The following is a 20,523-nucleotide window of genomic DNA, read 5'->3' as shown; positions in this document are numbered from 1 at the left end:
AGAGAGGGCAGTTGAGTTGAGCCATCAGATCATTTGTGCATAGTATTGGTGGTATGGAAGGGGTAGTCAAGTGGGAGGCTGTACTGGCGTATGAGCATTAAGATGCATACACACGATAAGAAAATCATATGAAAATGTTCATACATGGAGCGATCATACGATAATCTGATCGCTAATATACAGTTTTTGAGAGCCGATCATGACAGTTCATGCAACAATAGCCGAAGGGACAAGTGTAAAAAGTGTTCTCGAACAATATCAGATCCTTCGATTTTAGCTTAATCAGTACAGTAGTCTTCTGAAAATACAATATAATACACAACACCCCTTCCAAAATTCTGTCATACGAGAATTTTCATAAGTTGAGTAACCTCTTCATTTTCTATATGGAGACTAGCATGCAAAAAAAAACCACACAGATGATCATTTGTCCCATATTCTCATCGTGTGTACTAGACATTAGGAACAATAACTTTACCAGGTTTTATAATCGGGTTGATTTATTGTTCCTCCCAAGAGTGTTTGCATAGGGAGATGGGATTGTTTCCTGATCTTGCTGAAGAGAAGTTGCTTAATGTGATTTTATGGTGGTTTTTTTTTGGGGGTTTTTTTTCATAACAAACAACAAAACATGTTATACTTGCCTGCCCTGTGCAATGATTTTGCATAGGGCAGCCCCCCGATCCTCCTCTGGTGTCCCCCGCCAGCACTTGGGGGGGAACTGCACACAGAACAATTTTCCCTTTTAGTTCTACCTTAAAATGTCAATCTTTTTACTTTTAGTCCCCATTCACACTGATGTGAATTCCATACGGATAGTTTATTTATTATTTATTTCAGGTACTTATATAGTGCTGTCAATTTATTCAGCGCTTTACACATATATTGTACATTCACATCAGTCCCTAACCCTCAAGGGGCGTACAATCTAAGGTCCCTAACTCACATTTATGCATACACATATTTGGGCCAATTTAGACAGGAGCCAATTCACCTACCGGCATGTCTTTGGAGTTTGGGAGGAAACCGGAGTACCCAGAGGAAACCCACGCAGGCACAGGGAGAACATACAAACTCCAGGCAGGTGGTGCCGTGTTTGGGATTTGAACCAATGACCCTAGTACTGCCAGGTGGAAATGCTAACCATTTAGCCACTGTGCTGCCTATATTAGATCCAATCCGAAAGGCATAGATTTGCATGTCATCTGAAAAAAACATTGTTTGCTATGGAAGCTGTTCACATGTATGCAGTACGATTCTGATCCGGTTGAAAAAAAAAAAAAAGAGTCCTGTGCGAGTTTAGTGTGGGCTTGGTGCAAACTTTATCTCCAGCTATGCCAAATCCCTTCAGAAATCACATTATTTCGCATTAGAATTGCCCCTGTCACAACAGAAATTGCACTGTGGACTTGCATCAGATTTGCATCGCAGCAGTGTGATCCTAGCCTTAATAAGGGTACAGGTACACTGGGGTTTCTATGCTTGCTTTAAGCAACTATTTAGAAATTCTGTCTATCCTGTGAATATACAAACAGTGCAACTCCTGTTCTTTTTAAATCCCAACTGCAGCCAAAACCTTAGGAGGGTTTTTATCCAGTGTGACCCCCCCCCCCCCCAAGCATGAATAAGGGTAAACTCTCCAACGGGGACACAACCACGAGGAAAACACTTCTTGTGTGTATCTTGAGTTCTCTCCCACTTTCTGTGCAATCACCAACGAGGTAATGAGAGGAGATCTCCCAATAAGGACACAGATTGCGATAAAAAACTGAGAGGTTCTTTATTGTCTCCACTTTTGTCAGAATAAAAACATCCAAATTTAATAAAAATCCAATCCGCATGTGAGTGGAGTGGGCCGCCTCTGCAATCACAATAGAAAATTGGCAAGTTAATCAATAATGAAAATATTTCAATACAGTACAAAAGTATTTCAAATGCCTTGACGCACAAAAAGTTAAGTGTAAGTTAACTTATCAGAAGAAACGAATGTATGGAAAGGCAATCAACGCTTAGGGCCAGTTCACACCCTAGAAATGCAGTCCAGATACGTTTCCGCATGCACGTTTTTGACACGTTCCGGTGCATTTTTTCCCTTCTTGTTCTTCAGTTTAACCATTAGCCGCCCGGCCAATGGCCGTTTGGCGGCTTCAGAAGTGTCTCTGCACTCCGGGTGCACGCCATTTGGCGTGCTCCCGCACATGCGCTGTTTGCGGTAATGCAGAGCGGCGCAGCAGTGCGATCTGTCACCGGCCGTGCACCTCGGACACGGCCGATGACAGATCTGAGTACCGGCCCCCGTTGCTGGTACCATGTGACCTGCTGTGACCAATCACAGCAGGTCACATGACAGTTGTATACAATGGATGGCTTCATTCATGATGCCATCCATTGTATACTAGTGCCTAGCTGTGAATGGTCACAGCTAATCACATGCACATGTCATGTGATTAGCTGTGACCAAATCACAGCTAAGCACAAAAAAAAAAAAAGCTGAATGAATCGATTTCATTCAGGTAAATGCTTGCTTATAGCAAAGTAATTCTTTGCTATAAGCAAATTGTGTAAAAAAAAAAAAAAAAAAAAATACTGATCACTTCCCCAAAGTAGTACAATGTTACTATGGTAACATTGTACTACTTTGGTCATAGTAAAATATGAAAAAAAGATCTTAAAAAAAATTTTAAAAAATGTAATAAAAAATTAAATATAAAAAAAAAAATATTTTTTTTTTTCATACTGTCACCAGTCAGTGTCCCTGTTCACCGCCATGCCAGTTATATGATGACGCTGTACTGCACTGGTGACAGTATGTAAAAAAAAAAATAGTGAAAATAATTTTTTTAATTTTTTCATTTTCCGAAAAATTATGACAAAAAAATACAACTTCAAAAAACTCGCCATGCCTCTTATGAAGTACGTCCGACTGTCTACTCTGCAAAAAGGGGTCATTTGTGGGATATCTGTACTGTTCTGACATTCTTGGACCTCAAGAAATTAGATTGGCTGTCAGTACTTCAGGACTGATCAATATTCAGATCTATACCATAGTTTGTGAACTCTATAACTTTCCTACAAACTAAAAAATACATCCTAATTTGGGTTATTTTCACCAAAGACATGTAGTAGAATACATCTCGGCTTAAATTTATGAAAAACAATTATGTATTTGTAAACTTTTATAGCAGAAACAAAGAAAAATGTGGGTTTTTTTTTCAAAATTTTTGGTCTTTTTTTGGTAATTTAGCAAAAAATAAAAACCCCAGCGGTGATTAAATACCACCAAAAGAAAGCTCTAGTTGTGTGAAGAAAATGATAAAATTTTAGTTTGGGTACAATGTTGTATGATCGCGCAATTGTCATTCAAAGTGTGAGAGCGCTGAAACCTGAAAAATGGCCTGGGCAGGAAGGTGTAAAATTGCACGGTATTGAAACGGTTAAATAGAGACGTGCGTTCTGGTGCGTTTTTTTTTATGCGTTTTACTGCGTTCCAGTACAGTTCTGTGCAGGAAAAATGCAGCCTGGTTTTTTTTGGGGGGGGGGGGGGGGTTCTGCAACCGGAACGCACTGGAACTGCAAGCACTGATGTGAACTATGACATTGACAACCATATAACTTACTTTAAGTGCGTTTTGGATGCAGAAAAAAAGCATACTGAAACTCCTATAGTCTGAACTGGCCCTTAGAAGGTCCACTGCAGTTTAAATGCATTGGTTAATTTTTGAATGATCTCAGAAACATCAAACTGATGGAATTGACGCAGGCCTTACAAAGGTTCTCTGTTTTGTTGCCCAATTGCAATAAAAAAGTAAAAATGTACACATGGCCAATTCCTCAAGGTTTGGGAACCATGGGTGGCCTATTATGACAATTTGAACCTTGACCGCTGCATGCGCTTAACGTAATGGCATTGATGTAAACTACTTTTGTATCCCGCAGGGCTCCAATCCCCCCCCTTCCTTCTCTTCCCCCCTTCTTTCCTCTTTTCTTTCTGCCTCTCTTTTTCAGCCATTTTTTATTTTTCCAGTTTTGCGCTTTCTTTGGCCCCTCTCCTTTGTTGGCTTGTACAGAAAACCTGACTCACCTTCTCCCTCTGGGTTGCAGGCGATTCCAATCGTGTCTGAAGCGCAAATTCTGCATACTTGAGTTCTTTTTTCTCTTTTGTTTTTTTTGCATTTCCACGTGTTCTGGATGTATTGTTTCTGTTGTACTGCCTTGTCTGTCTTTGTACTGCCCTTGTAACAGTAGGTCTATTGGCACATTTCCTTCATTTCTTTGTATTTTATAGTCTCATTGCAACCTGTGTTCTTTGACACCATTGTCTTTTGTTGTCTATTTGCATCTTTGTTCTTTTTAAATTTCAATAAACTTTTCTGTAAAAGAAAGGAAAAAAAGCAAAAAAATATGAATGAAGAATGAACAAAGTGGTAATATCACAAACGATAAATATTTCCATTGTCTTGGTTATAACAGAGTTAAAGTGTAAGTTCACCTTTTCAGAAAAAAATTTAGTAGTGAACTGTACCTTTTACACCCTCCCCACACCCAGTACCCCCATGATCTCCACTGTACTTACCTCTGTGGGTGATTAGCTGCCACTTCCCGTGCAGCAGTTTGGGGATTTGAACGCCCCACATTTCTTTCCTTAGGGATTCTGGGACAGATTGGATCTATTCTGATTGGTCGCCTGCTGGCACGTGACTACTTTGATCAATTAGAATAGCTGTGGTTGATCATTCCTGGCACCCATACAGAAAGAAGGGGAAGAAGACTTTCAAATCCCCAGACTGCTGCATAGGCAGTGACCCAAGGTTACATCTGAGCTGAGCTGTTCTTACTAATAATTTATGGCCCTGCACATTTTGTTTTATTGTGTTCTTCCATTGTACAGGGTGGCAGAACGGAGTATTGGTGTATTAGACCTGCAGGATTTTAGTCTGTTCAGGACACACAGAGTATGTATTAGTTCTGTTTATCACCATTAGATGTCAGTGTGGTTGCTTGTACTGCCCGCAGGTCCCTTTTGAGTGTATTATCAGGAACATCTTGTAAATCATCAGTTTAATTTATGCTACTAATTTGGCCAGGTGTAAAGATAGCATGGAATTATTGTATAATTTATTTTATCTGATATGCTGCAGTGAGCCTTATGAAGTGGCTTATTTTCATTATCTGAGTACATAATTCAAAAGGGCCAAAGGCAAGTTGATTTTTTTGCTGTTTACCTAGTAAGTGGTGTTGAAAGTTTACTTAAGGAGATAAAGTTGCTTCAAAAGATTCTTGTTTTTGTTTGACCTGCCCTTATAGCAAGGTTCAAGTAAACGTATTTGAATAGCTAACCTCAATTGTTTTCTTAGGACGCACCTTCCCGACACACCCATACTTCTCAGCCCAGCTGGGAGCAGGACAGCTGTCACTGTACAACATTCTGAAGGCCTATTCCTTGCTGGATCCTGAAGTGGGTTACTGCCAAGGACTCAGCTTTGTTGCCGGAGTTCTGCTTCTACACATGAGCGAAGAAGATGCCTTTAAATTGTTGAAGTTCCTCATGTATGACATGGGCCTGAGGAAGCAGTATCGGCCCGATATGGTCACTTTACAGGTATACCTTCAACAGCTATATAACACAATAACATCCAATAATTCCCAGAAAATACAAATGTTTAGTCTTGCTTTCCTCGTCCTCTTGGCCCAATATTGTAGTGTTCTGTTAATGCTGCATTAGAAATGTATTGTAAATGGTATAGATAAGGGTGTGAGCAGAGTTCCACTTTGTTAGGTAACCCTACCAGTACATAAGGCTGCAGATGGTTCCCATACAAACTCATATGTACTTTGCTATGGACAGGTGGAAATCTGTAGATGAAACCCATTATAAACATGTCGCTAGTCACAAAAAGTTGCAACGTGCATATATATATGTGTGTGCGCGCGTATATGTATGTGTGTAGGTGTGTGTAGGTATGTGTGTGTGTGTGTATGTATGTATGTATGTGTATATATACATACAGTGGGGCAAAAAAGTATTTCGTCAGCCACCAATTGTGCAAGTTCTCCCACTTAAAAAGATGAGAGAGGCCTGTAATTGGCATCGTAGGTAGACCTCAACTATGAGAGACAAAATGAGAAAAAAAATCCAGACAATCACATTGAGATGAACTTTTGATATTGATCAAATACTTATTTTCCACCATAATTTGCAAATAAATTCTTTCCAAATCAGCCAATGTGATTGTCTGGATTTTTTTTTCTCATTTTGTCTCTCATAGTTGAGTTCTACCTATGATGCCAATTACAGGCCTCTCTCATCTTTTTAAGTGGGAGAACTTGCACAATTGGTGGCTGACTAAATACTTTTTTGCCCCACTGTGTGTGTGTGTGTATATATATATATATATATATATATATATATATATATATATTATATAGTAAAAAAAATGGTCAAAATGATTTTCAAGTGATTGTAAAACTTTTTTTTTCTTCTGGGGTCATCTGTCTGCAGTCTTGGCTCCTCCTCTTCTTCGAGTGCCTCCATAGCAAGCCACTTGTTTTGGGGGCTCTCATGCAGGCTCAATCCCAAGCCAGGCTGTGTGTGTCCATGGAGTTTGACTCAACCTCCGCTCCTTCCTCGCAGGATTTAATTGACAGCAGCAGGAGATAATGACTCCCACTGCTGCCGAGTCTCCTGTAAGAAGAAAGAGGGGGGGAGAAGAGCTGCTGCATACGGACAAAGTATTTGATCGAGATCTGGCTCAGATAAATGTTTAAGGGGGGCTAGGGGGAGCAGCTTTTGAAAGGTTCTTACCTTAATTCAGAGCATGAATTAAGGTTAGAAATGGGGAGGCACCTCTATGGCTGTAATGTTTCGGACAAAAACACCCCTATCGGCCTTTGGCTGATATGAAAATAAGCATCGGTACAAGTGCCGAAAATAACCCTGCTCCTCGCTTCCACCAGCGCTGGGCATAGAGATAAGTGAAGGAAAGATGGCCTCCACTCATCTCTATGTCCTTGGAGGACCAGAGCGACATCACTTCCGTTTCTGGCACCTTGTAAACAAGGCCTTTTTTTTTTTTTTCAAAGCACTAGATCAATGCTTTCTTTGATCTAATGCTTTACATTGTAGAGATGTGGGGTCTTATTGACCCCATATCTCTCCATAAAGAGGACCTGTCATGCTTATTTCCATCACAAGGGATACATGCATTCCTTTTGATAGGATTAAAAGTGCTTACATTTTTTTTTCAAGGGAAAGTGTAAAAAAAAAAAAAATAATAAGTTTAAAGTTCCCTCATCCCCCGTGCTCGTGCATAGTGGTGATTTCATAGGTAGGCCACACCCACATATATAAACTGTGTTCAAACAACACAAGCGAGGTATCACCACGAACGTCAGAGCAAGAGCAATAATTCTAGCACTAGACCTCCTCTGTAACTTTACACTGTTCACCTGTAGAAACTTTTAAAGGGTCACCCATGGAGATTTTTAAGTGCCATAGTTTGACGCCATTCCATGCGCATGCGCAATTTTAAAGCATGACATATTGGGTATTTACTTGGCGTAACATCATCTTTCATATTTTACAAACAAATTGGGATATATATATATATATATTTTTTTTTAATCAGAGTGTATTTTTTTTTTAAATTGCGTTTTGAAAAATATATTAAATTTTAAAAACTGTCCATTTCGGTTTTCGGCCAAGTGCACCCTGAATTTTCGGTTTTAATACCAGAATTTTCAGTGCACCACTAGTTAAGAACCTTTTGCCTTCATCTAAACAGTAAAGCTGAACTCCAGTAATTTGGCCACTTTCTAAAATATTCTGTATTACTATGGGTATATGCCACCTCGTGGACTTGTCTCTTTAATTTACAGATTTTATTTTTACTGATGCTGGACCTTCTGGTCTCAGCTTCTGCAGCTGCAGAGTTGTATCCAGCCACTCTGCCCACCCTCCCTTCCTCCTGCCCATTTACAGGAAACTTTTTATTATGTGAATCCATTCATAAAATACAAAGCCGTGAGATGGGCAGAGCTGCTGTATAGGAAGGCAGTGTCTCACCTGTTGGCGTACCAAGAGTTATAGTGATAGATGTAATCTTGGTGTTCATTACAACTGTCAGATGTAAATTAAAGAAATAAGTCCAGGAGGTGGAATGCACCTATAGTAAGCCAGCAGATTTTGAAAAGTGGCTAAATTGCTGAAAGTCAGCTTTAGGCCTCTTTCTACAGCCGGTTTGTTGCGGCCACCAGATTCCTGCAGCAAGAATCTGTGGATTCTTGCTACTGGAATGACCAGATCAACCCATTTAAACTAATGGCGAGCTGACTGTGGGTGCTGATGATCACATGTAGCCGCACACAGTGTGATTAGCTGCGGTTTGGTACAGATGTCTGAGTCTGGACGCAGTGAGCTGCTTATTGAATAACCTGGTCATTTCCAGCAGCATGAATCCGCAGATTCTAGCCATAGAAACCCGGCTCCACAACAAACCAGCCGCGTGAAGGAGGACTTAAATATTACAATATCATACTTCACAAATACATAATGTTACGGGATTTTATTGAGGTACAAGTTCTGTATATTCACTTACTCTAACAAGGCATAACCATCCTGAAATCTGTCAAATAAACTGATGGTTTGTTTTAGGTTTGTCTGCTCCTATTTATTTTACAAATGTTTGTTGTAAACTGTCTACCAGTGATGATGGATAAGTGAATGATTAGCAAAGTGTTTAGAAGAGATTCTTTCCAAGTGCTGATTTCCTTCTGATTTCCCTTGTGATTGTACCCTTCTTCTGAAATATCCCTTTGTAAATATAAATATTGTATATAGTATGCATGCATCTGAATGTATTTTGTTATTCTCCTCTTAGATTCAGATGTACCAGCTGTCTCGCCTTCTCCATGACTATCACAGAGATCTGTACGACCACCTGGAGGAATATGAGATAGGCCCCAGCCTCTATGCTGCCCCTTGGTTCCTCACCATGTTTGCTTCCCAGTTCCCCTTGGGCTTTGTGGCCAGAGTGTTTGGTAAGTTTTGAAAGCAAACATGTATATGATGTTATTCTTGTTCTGTATCCAGGGCTGGCGATGAGAGAAATGGTGGAATGAAATGCTAATATAAACTGAAGGGTGCAGCTGGAAGAAAACCCTTTTCATGCCTCCAGTGTGCAGATCTGTGTTCTTGGTCTGTCCTCTATTTAGACATAAAAGGGTTGTTGCCCTGTCCTATATATGATGTAAGTAAATGGTGCTAGATTTGGCTCACCATATAGCACTCTTTAATTTCTCATACTATATGTAGTGATTATGTTTCATAAAAACTTGAATTGGTTCTATGTGCATCATTTTTACTTTCATGGCCATTGTATGTATGCATTTGGACAATACATATCTTCAGAAAGTCATTGGCACAGTGAGAATATTTTCACCACAGCAACTGTTCATGCTAAACTGACAACTTAAACCATTTTGTTTTGTTTTTTGAAATTGTGGTCAAAGTTGAAGAAAAAAAATTGTTTTTTGTGGGGTTTTTTTTCCCCCTTTTTTTATTTATTTTTTTCTTTCTTACATCTTTGTCTATAGATTGCATACGAAATAAACTCATTTTGGCAAGACATTATCAGCAAAAGCTTCATTTGCACAACCCCCCCATCCGAAAAATGTTAAATATATATATATATTTATATTTATATATATATATATATATATATAAATCATGCACACAGACACAGTGAGACAATTTAATTCCCGGATTGCCTGCAGCATAGCACTATGGTGAGTCACACAGCCATTCTCACTCGAATATGTTCTGACATGTTCTAACTTGCACTCGCCTGAGTCACAGACCAGTTGACTTTCAGAGTAGTAGAAGACATAACACGTATGTGCATTGCGCTGTTGCCGGAAAATCAGCGACAGGAATCTGGAGTAGCGGATTAATGTCAGAATTTGTGTGAAAATTGCCAAAAGTGCAGGAGAAACTCTAGCTCTGTTACAACAGCCTTATGGTGAACATTCCATGGAGACAATAAGTGTTTTTAAATGGCATAGGTAGTTAAGGAGGGGCTGGAAGATGGCCACGATGACACAAGAAGTGAACAGAGTTCAGGATCTCATTCGCTGAAATTGAAGATTGAGTATGTGAATGATGGTAGAAGAATTGAACTTGAACAGGGAAATATGAAAGGTTTCCGCAAAGATGATGCCTCAAAAATCTTGATAAAAGATCAAAAAGTTTGTAGTTTTCAAATTTCATCCAATCTTTTGAAGAATGCAGAGTTGTATATTTTCTTTCTTTTTTTTTAACAGACCTTTCCAGGAATTAGATTGTCACACCTTATATATAATATAATCTGTAGATCCATAGCCCATTTCTTTTCTCTCATTGTGACTGGTAGGTTTGAAAAGTACATTTACATATTTTTGCAGTTAAATTGGTTTATAACACCTACATAATTTATATGACATTTGCTCATCCACATAACCAAATGAAAAAATTGCTGCGTTCCTTTTACTTGCTCTTTTCTGAAAACTCCAAAACTGAAGATTTCCTTTGCTATATAGAAGAATCTTGGGAGTTAATATTTACTATAATTAACCCTGTCTATACTGTGCTGCCAGGATAGCATTATGTGTAAACTAGTTTTGAACATGGTCTGCCCAAACAAAGGGTTAAAGATCTAGACACTGACCTTCTTCATTGTATGTTAATGAGGGGAAACTGCATTCTCCTTATATATCTATGGCAGAACAATAAGTTTCCTCTCATCAAATTGTGAGAGTAGCTTGCAGTCTGCCTGAAGTCTGCTCCAAACAAACACCTGGAACGGTAAGAAATATTCTTTACATCTTTACTTTGCGGGTGATCTTCAATCCAACAAGCACTTTAAGGGCAAGGATCCTGGGCTGCTTGTATTAGGGAATGTAATAGGGGAGGAATATTTCATTCTATAATTATTATTCTTGAAGATTTCATTGGACGTGTACTTTGTCTAATGTAGTTTGTAAAGACAAGTACCTTCCCCCAAGGAGATGAATGTATCTGTGGGTCTATATATTTCACCAGCAGTTTCCCTGTCAGAACACAATAGCTCAGTGGGAAAGTCGCTGTACTAACTGCAGTGTGAGCTCCTCCCGAACACCTTAGTTTGTTTCTTTTTTTTATTTTGTTTTTTTCCAGTCAGCTCGCTGGGTTGAACAAAAAAAACTTAGTCTGTTCCATGTTGAAGAATCAGTGGAAATTTCTTACACTTTTGATATAACAACTTTTGTTTTGCATATTTACCAGCCCAAAGGAATACAAGAAAAGTGCATTGTTAGGATTCACATACACTTTAATAGTAGATAGCTGATATGAGAAAATGCTTGACCTGTTACCAAGTGTGACTTCTGTGAAAATACATGGGAGGAAGGGGTGGAACTTTGTTTTTTTTATCCAACTTCATTGCCTTTGTTATTAATATTATACAGGATTTATATAGTGGCAACCGTTTGTGCAGTGCTTTACAAAATGAAGGTAGACATTACAGTTACAATACAATTTGGTACAAGAGGAAACAGAAGGGCCTTGCTTGCTAGAGCTTACAGTCTAGGAGGAATGGTTGAGTGACACAAAAGGTAATAGCTGTGGGGGGATGAGCTGATGGAGGAAATAAATGGCGGTTTACTAGGTAGAAGCAGGATAGGCTTCTTTAAAGAGAGGTTTTCAGGGATCGTCTAAAGGTGGATAGATTAGGAGACAGCTGGACAGATTGGGTTAGGGAGTTCCATAAGATGGGAGAAGCTCATGAGAAGTCCTGGAGGCGAGCATGGGAGGAGGTGACATGGGAACTAGAGAGCAGAAGGTCTTGGGAGGATCGAAGAGAGCGGTTTGATTGATATTTTGAGACCAGGATGGTGATGTAGCTGGGGGCAGAGTTGCGGATGGCTGTGTAAGTTGTTAGTATTTTGAATTTTATTCGTTTGGCAAGTGGAAGCCAGTGGAAGGATTGGCAGAGGGGGGTAGCAGACACTGAATGGTTGGTAAGGTGGATAAGCCTGGCAGCAGTATTCATGATGGACTGGAGAGGGGGATAGCCTATGTAAAGGTAAGCCAATGAGGAGGGAGTTACAGTAGTCAGGCGAGAGTTGACCAGGGAGGGAATTAGGAGCTTTGTGGTATCATTGGTTAAAAAGGGGTGTATTCTGGAGATGTTGAGGAGGTTGAGGAAGGCATGATTTGGACAGGGATTGGATGTGGGCCTTAAAGGATAGTTCAGAATCCAGGGTTACCCCTAGCACGCTGGCATGCAGGGATAGGTTGATAGTGGTGCTGACATCCAGTCTGATATGTCTGTTAGTAAATCGGTGATACGTGTGGAAACTGATGGAGTGAGCTGAGTAGTAGAGAGATAGATTTGTGTGTCATCAGCATAGAAATGGTATTGGAAACCATGGGAAGCTGTCAGCTGACCCAAGGAAGAAGTTTAGATTGAGAATAGGAGAGGTACAAGGACAAAACCTTGGGGGACCCCGACAGTAAGAGGAGTAGGAGAGAAGGAAGTAGATTTGTAAGTGACACTGAAGGTGCGGTGAGATAGGTAAGATTTGAACCAACGAAGAGTACAGTCACGGAGACCAAGTAAATAATTTTTTGAGGAGGAGGGGGTGGTCAACTGTGTCAAATGCAGCGGAGAGGTCCAAGAGGAAGTGTACGTAATAGTGATAGTGGTTTTAGCGGTTAGTAAGTCGTTTGTGAGTTTTAGGAGAGCAGTTTCTGTGGAGTGTTGTTGTTGAAATCCAGACTGAAGGGGATCAAGAAGGTTATTTTCAATAAGGTGGCAGCTCAGCTGGTTTAGACTAGACATTCAAGGCGTTTGGAGGCAAAAAGAGATGGGTCTTAGGTTGCCAAGGTTGGTGGGGTCCAGTGAGGCTTTTTTAAGTATGGGGGTGACTAGTGCAGGTTTTAGAGAGTTGGGGAACTTGCCAGTAGAAAGGGAGAGATTGAAGATACGAGTTAAAGAATGAAGGATAGAGCCAGAGGGTGACCATAGTATTTGCGAGGGACAGGTCCAGGGGACAGGTGGTTAGGTGGGCTTTAGAAAACCGTTTACCAACCTCCTCTATAGTAGCTTGGTTAAACAAGGGAAGTATAGATTGTGCAGGTGGACAAGGAGTGTAGGGCGAGGGAGATATCTGTACAGTGGAGATCTCATCACGAATTGCATCAGTCTTATTTTTTAAGTGTTTAACGATCTCCTGGGCAATGAGTGAGTTAGTGGGTGGAGGTAATGAAGGATGAAGTAGAGAGCTAAGGGTAGAAAAGAGTTGACAGGGATTGTGTGAGAGGGTGTTCGTGAAAGTGATAAAATAGGTCTGTTTGGCACTGTGGAAACAAGAATTGTATTTTTGAAGGGCAGATTTATATTGGTCGAAGTCTTGCTGGGTCTTAGTCTTACGCCATAAACACTCAAGAGCACGGCTACGTTTTTTGAGAGATCTGGTATTGTCTGTTTGCCAGGGCTGTAGCGGTCAGGGCCTAATTCTGTGTAGTGAGGGGGGCCAATGTGTCCACGGTGGATGACAGTGAACTATTGTAGACGGAAGTGTCAACATATACATGTTCTGTGATTAGTTTACCATTACTTTATAGGGTTCTAGTACTTTCTAATATGGTCACCTTGTTTCCTTCACAATGATGTGTCTGTCTATATATCTGTTTTTAATGGTCCATCCATCTTTCTTTAACCCACCTAAGGCTTCTTTTTCAGATGTTTTAAAATTCTTGGCATTTTTGTTCTTTACCTTGTAGTTTCAGATGCCGCCTCTGCTGCTTCTCCCTCCAAATCTCCTTATATGTGTCACAGACCTGTCCTTTCCTCTCTTGACTAGTGTCAGCTTTTGAAGCTGGGAATTAGAAAACTTATGACATTTGACCTTGTTTAGCAGCATATTCTTGCATCTAAATCTCCCTTACCTCTGAAGCCCAATCCACATTTGAATTGTGCTTCAACTCCATTTCTGCTGACAAACGTGTCACAACCAAGTGCAGTGTATTTGCAGCCCTTCCCCATTTGTTTGAATGTGTAGCATTCAGCAGGCATGTGGCCCACTGATTACTGTATGTCAGGTAATCTTTGCCACAGGCGCAAACATCGTGAACATGGCATGTAAACACCCCTGATTGCCCGCCTATTGCTGCTTAAGGGGGGCAGTTGAAGGGCGGCAAAACCACAGCTCAAACACACATTTCTGCCGCCTCACCTGTACGTTTAAATGAAGCCTTATTCTCTAGCTGTCATTTCATAGTTCATGTTTGAATGGGAATAGTTGTTGCAGCATTCTGATGGCACTGACATTGTACCCCTTGTTGTCAAAATTAAATACAATTTTTAGCATTGTGGATGATTATCTGACAATCTAAGCACAAAAATAGGTGAACAGTTGATCAGGCCAATTAGAATTTTTTTGTCTATGGATGTCTAGCAATGTTTCCTTTTATAAAGCATACACTTTCTGAAATAGAATGGGGATTTGACAGCAATTATTCCTTAAAATGATTCTGTGCTTTGCGGTCCTGTAAAGGGTAACTCCACTTTTGTGGAAAAATATAATATAGTGCAGCATACAACCGCTACACAAGTCATGTTCTAATTTTAATGTTCTTAAAAATTACCTTTCCTTTTCAATCTGCACTGCTGTAATTTTCTGTACAATTCAATGTAATATTGCAACCTTAAGGCCTTCTGTATAATTGGTGTAGAAAACGTTTCAGAAATGTCATTTCCTGTTAGTACAGACTTTTGGGAAAGCCAGTAAGCCAATTACACAATAAAAGTCAGGTTTCTAGGCACCCTTTGCGCCAAAATGTCTTTTTTTAGTGGGATAATCCCTAGCTGTTCATTACTTCGCTATGGATGCAGATATTGCAACTTTTCTCATTTCTCACTGATAATGAAAGTCACTCCCATTCATATTCACACTTACATTGACATAATCAAATAAATGGCAGTAAATTTCTGACAAGATCATCAGGTAAATACTGAAAATGTTCTTGGATAGAGTGCATTAGTCTTGGAAGGACTTGGAAAGTGGAAATTTACCCATAACAACTTGATAAATAATATTCTTTAGCCAGAAACACGCTTTCCAAATTAATATTTACGCTACCAAAGTTAGTGTGTGCTGTAAATTGCCTCCAGCATTGTTCCTGTTTCTTCTTGCCAGAGGCTGCTATTTTGCTGAATTCCAGAGCCCCTGAGCAGCAGTAAATCTTTAGGCTGTCAGTAGATTGGCCTCTACAAATTCGGCACAGTGCCAAAAATAGAGAGCAACTGAGCATGTGCAGAGCAGGGTGAGACAGTGTATTACTGGATTTTAAAAAGTATAGGCAGTTAATGTTTTACATAGCTACATCTGCAAAAGGGGTCTGCCTGAAGTGATCTATCAGGACTTAATTTTCTCAATAAAGTTCCACTTTAAGCTTCAATGTATACATTTTTTGTAGGTTTACTAGGATTAGCTACTTCTTTTTTTTTTTTATTTTATAGATAGATAGGAAATGGAAAGCTTTCTACATGATGATTTTTGAAAATACCAGCAACTTCAATACTGTGACACGCACAAGGTCCTAGCAATAGAAAGAAAGTAGTTTCTCTTTAAAATGAAACACATGTTTCTGTACGTTGGCAAATCCTAATATCTGGGAGCAACTTAACATTTTAACTGATTTGGCTGCTACTAGTAATTAATCGCTTTTGGCTGCGCCTGTCCTCTTCTTTTTTTCCAGCAGGTGGTATGTTAGCAGAATTTAATGGCTGGTTAAGAGATTAGGACTGTGCAGAGCTGGAGTGAATGGAAAAGTCTGGGCTCTGGGAGGGTATGCTATATCCTCTATCCACAGAAGATGCTGATTTTGTTGGCTGTTGCAACAAACTGCCCCTTGTGTTTCCTCTCTGCTGAATTCTGAATGCGGTAGAGGGGAAAACAACCCAAGGAAAGGATATTATCTGCATTACGTTTTTTTTTTTTGATTGATTGGTAGTGACTTTCTTCCCTTTTTAAAATGTGGCATTTGTCAGAGGATAAGTTCACTGCATATATAATTTGTTTCTGGCCTTGTACATATACAGACACACTCCCTTCTCATAGAAACTATGTAGTAAACATTTCTTAAAATGAAATAACATGCAAAGCAGTATAGAACATTGATGATTGATGTATAATAAATCAGCCCAGACTCCCTTATTTCATGCCTTACATAGAGCCATTAACATCACTTTCTGTTGCAGCTGAGATTACATTCTATTTAATCTAGAATGCAATGTGAAACCACACTAATGGGTGAAAACACAACAGAAGCTACCATACCAAAAGGCTTACCACAAAGGTTAGACCCTTTATTCAGAGAAGTCCTAAACCGCTTAGTCTAATCAAATGGAACACCCTTATTCCATTGAGAGAGAACACCACTTCCGTCAGGTATAAATGTCACCTCAGGTTCACAAGGGCATGTATGTGAAGATAAGGAGCCAAAAACACCACGCAGCATAAAACCATTCAATGATTCTTTATTAAAATCACTCAAACTACTCACATAAATGAAAGATAGATATAATAGTACTGTGTATAAAAAAAAAAAGACATTCCCAAGGTAGCACGGGCCACTTTCAAAGTTCTTAATGCATGGTGACGTCACATACGCTGGATCCTCTCTACGTATTTTGTCATAAATGATGTCATCAGGGGCATGGATGAGGGTCTAACCTTCGTGGTAAACCTTTTGATGTGGAATTCAGTGGAGGAACACATGGTGCTTCTCACAGATTGAAGAGACCTGTTGTATGCACATGTTCTTGCACGAATATGATATTTAATGGAATATTTGCATGTGCAGTGTGGACTTCAATGTATGCTCATGTGGACATTATTTTTCTTGTGCTTCTGTTAATAAATGAGGCAGATACAGAGATCCGTATCTCTGATGGTGCCGCTGATGGGAATCCATTCCATGCAAGTCAGTAATTCTTGATGTATATGCTCCCCAAAAAATTTAAATCTTGTGTATTTGTCTAATTATGTTGTATTGGGTAAATTTAGCCTGTTCTTTGATGAGCTCCTCCTTCTTACCCTTGAAATACCGGAAGATCCTGTCAATTCTTCCCTTTTTCTAGTTTCATTTTGACCACTCCGTGGTCCATTCTTGTGTGGTCAGTCTGCATAGCTAAGCTTTTCGAATAGAGACACAGGATGCAGTTCCCGTACACAGCATGCTTGTATCTTCTGTAGTCAGTTTGGTCGCCATGCCCACGCGCCCCCCCCCCCCAATCCATCCCTGCTGTGTTAATTGACATCTGCTCCCCGAAGAATCCGCACTGTCAACATTGCAGCTGCTGGAACACAGGGCATCCAAAAGGGAAATCTGCTTCCCTGCTGTGTGTGATTTCATCCTCTTCCCGAAAACTGTATGGGTACACCCCCTGGCTAAGGCAAAGACTAAAGCAAAGGAGGCTATGCAGTCACGTGATCACCAAACAAAATGCCAATAAAAGATAAAAGATCATTCTACTTTGATGATTTCAAATGTGAATACGGAAGAAAAATAATACTCCCTTTCTTGCCCTTTCTTATTTGCAGAGTTCACAAATACTTTACCATAAGCCACCTCATTGTCGCTTTCTAATTACAACTGATCTCTGTTATTGTTTACTGTGCACTCTTCACTGTATTTTAATGCAGTTTCTAGAAAGTGTGCATATGAGAGAAATTAATGAATTTTCAATGTGTTCTTTTTTTCTGCAGTGGGTAAATTTCCCATAAAGTGCTTATAAAGCCAAGACATTTTTTACTTTAATGTGGTCCCTGCCCTAAGATAAAAAAAAAACGGCACACTACCTATATTGTCCCCTCACCTCCCTATACATAGTTACATAGTTAGTCTGGCTGAAAAAAGACAAAAGTCCATCCAGTTCAACCATAAAAAAAAAGTTATAATCCTATACCCACAGTTGATCCAGAGGAAGGAAAAAACCCAGCAAATGAACCAATTTGGTGCTGCAGGGGAAAACACTCCTTCCTGATCCCCCGAGAAGCAATCGGATATTCCCTGAATCAACTTTACCTATAAATGTTAGTATCCAGTTATATTCTGTGCATCTAGGAAAGAATCCAGGCCTTTTTTATAGCAATCCACTGAGCTGGCCAGAACCAACACTTGAGGGAGTCTATTCCACATTTTCACAGCTCTCACTGGGAAGAAACCTTTCCGTGTTTAGAGATTACATTTCTTTTCCTCCAGACGTAAAGAGTGCCCCCTTGTCCTCTGTGATGACCTCAGGGTGAATAACTCTACACCGAGTTCACTATATGAACCACTGATGTATTTATACATGTTGATCATATCCCCCCTTAATCTCCTCTTCTCAAGAGAATAAATTCAGTTCCTCTCATTTTTTTCTCATATACATTAACCTGAATCCTATCACGATCCAGGGTTGTGACCGTCTGCAGCGGCGCTGGTCTTTATACCTCTCCTTACAGAAAACATGCAGCAGCAGGTGTCATTGGCTCCTGCTGCTGTCAACCAAATCCTGTGAGGAGGTGGTGGGGCCGAGCTGCATTTTGTGTCTATGGATGCACACAGCCTGGGTCGTGGACAAGTCTGCATGTCTGCCCCCATAGTAAGCAGCTTGTTATGGTGGCAGACACAGAATAGAAGGAGCAGACAGTGCCTGCAGGAGACCCCAGAAGAGGAAGTTCAGGCTGCTCTGTGCAACACCATTGCACAGAGCAGGTAAGTTTAACATGTTTGTTATTTTAATAATAATAAAAAAAAAGCTTTTACAACTGCTTTAACTTCCTGTCCCAAAGCTGCAACTTGAAGTGATTGGAAAAGTTCTAGAGTGAAGCGAATTCCTCTTTTAAGCCGGCCATAGATGGATTGGTCCTGGCCAGTTCAGCAGGGACCAGCCAGGATTCGATCCATCTTTGGTCAGGCTAATTGTTCCAGAGTCCATCCATCAATCGACTTTGGTACAATCCAGCCTGTTGGATTTTTTGCATATGATTACTGTTGGCGGCTATGGCGTGACAGTGCGCACCTGTACAATGTTCTGTGTGTTTCCATGAGTTGTCTGTCTGCTTAGAAATCCAAAAGCAGCAGGATTCTAGAGAGCTCAGACGTGTATAAATGTGGTGGAGATGATGTGCTCTCCATTAGACTTCGTGTAATATTGTATGTGTGTCTATAAAATGCAGAAGAACTCTAAGCTCTGCGCACAAAGCGGCCATGTAACCCCACTGCAGTTTTAGAAGACTCCCGGCTCTCTCTATGGGGGGGATTTACTAAAACTGGAGAGTGCAAAATCAGGTGCAGCTGTTCATGGTAGCCAATCTGCTTCTAACTGCAGCTTGTTCAAAAGAAATCTGGAAGTTGATTGGTTTCTTTACAGAACTGCACCAGATTTAGAAAATCCACCCCACTGTGTTGTAGAGGTTTGCCCCGCCATCTGTCACAGTGGAAGGTGAAGAAAGACTGTCATGTATAAATTCAGATGAAGCCCAATGGAGATCTAACACTTCCTACTCTTTATTACCCTTTTTTAGGTTGGAGTTTCTCTTTAATAGGCACACAAGTTCTAACATTATGTTTGTTCGGATTCTAGTGTACATTGTTACAGAATTCCTTTTATTGGACAATGTTCGGCACATTTGTCACCTGACCTTACATGTACTGTACCTGATTGTGTGACCGGCACAGAGGCACTCCCTGGCTAAGGGATACATTACAGAGGAAGGAGGGGCAGCACCTATTCTAGAACCTGTCCCCGCTGACACCACTCGTGTTTTCTCTGTCTGAATAGAGCCGGATTGTGGAGTGTGAGAAGGGACAGTTGAACTGTGACTAATGTTTTGATTGTGAAAGAACAGATCTGTGTTCAGTTGTAAGTGTAGCCATGATGCCGATTAGCCCCTAGTGCCTATAGAGGTCATGCATAGTTCAGGAACGCGAGAAGGAAAACTTGAAGCCTCTTGACTGCATCATATTCGCTTTTTTTTCTGACACAATGACTTGGCAATTTTTCTTACCAAAATGACAACATTTAGTGGAATAAAATATTCCCAATAACAGGGATATACCCGACTATCCAAAAAATTCTTATGGATATAAGGGCTCATGTACACGGGATGTTTGGAGAACACTTCTGAACAGTAGAAATTGACAGCAGGAAAGCGCAGTTTAAAAAACATTTGTTTTGCTGCGTTTGCATAACGCATTTTAGCTGCGTTTGCGTTCAGAAGCGTTTTTAAAGATGAGCACAGGAGAACCTCCCAAATGCCCGGAATGCACTGAAAAGTGGTAAATTATTAACTATTTCAAACTGTTTCAGAGAAATACACTCAGTAGAAGCAGAGACAGCAGTATGTGTTGAGATAATTATGTGTGAGTTGCTCATTAACATTTCTTTTTGTTTCCAAGGGTGGGAAAGGTGTCTGTGGAGTAAGTCATTATGGCCACCTGGCAGGGGGTCTTCCTGA

General features: G+C 40.2%; 1 protein-coding gene across 6 annotated transcripts in view; it reads left to right on the top strand.

Annotated features, from left to right (window-relative positions):
- Positions 1–20,523, top strand: part of TBC1D1 (TBC1 domain family member 1) — a 286,650-nt gene that overhangs the window by 250,369 nt on the left and 15,758 nt on the right. For all 6 annotated transcript variants that reach the window (XM_089678369.1, XM_089678373.1, XM_089678372.1 and 3 more), the window contains 2 exons: positions 5,355–5,599; positions 8,877–9,036. In XM_089678369.1, coding sequence (XP_089534495.1) covers positions 5,355–5,599; positions 8,877–9,036 — 405 coding nt within the window. The remainder of the gene's footprint in view (positions 1–5,354; positions 5,600–8,876; positions 9,037–20,523) is intronic.

This window comes from Staurois parvus, unplaced genomic scaffold (assembly GCF_062004578.1).
Source record: "Staurois parvus isolate SC_StPar_1 unplaced genomic scaffold, SC_StPar_1.0 ptg000204l, whole genome shotgun sequence".
In the NCBI taxonomy this organism is placed as follows: Eukaryota; Metazoa; Chordata; class Amphibia; order Anura; family Ranidae; genus Staurois; species Staurois parvus.
The sequence above is the reverse complement of the archived record's forward strand: the minus strand, read 5'-3'. Positions and strand labels throughout refer to the sequence as shown.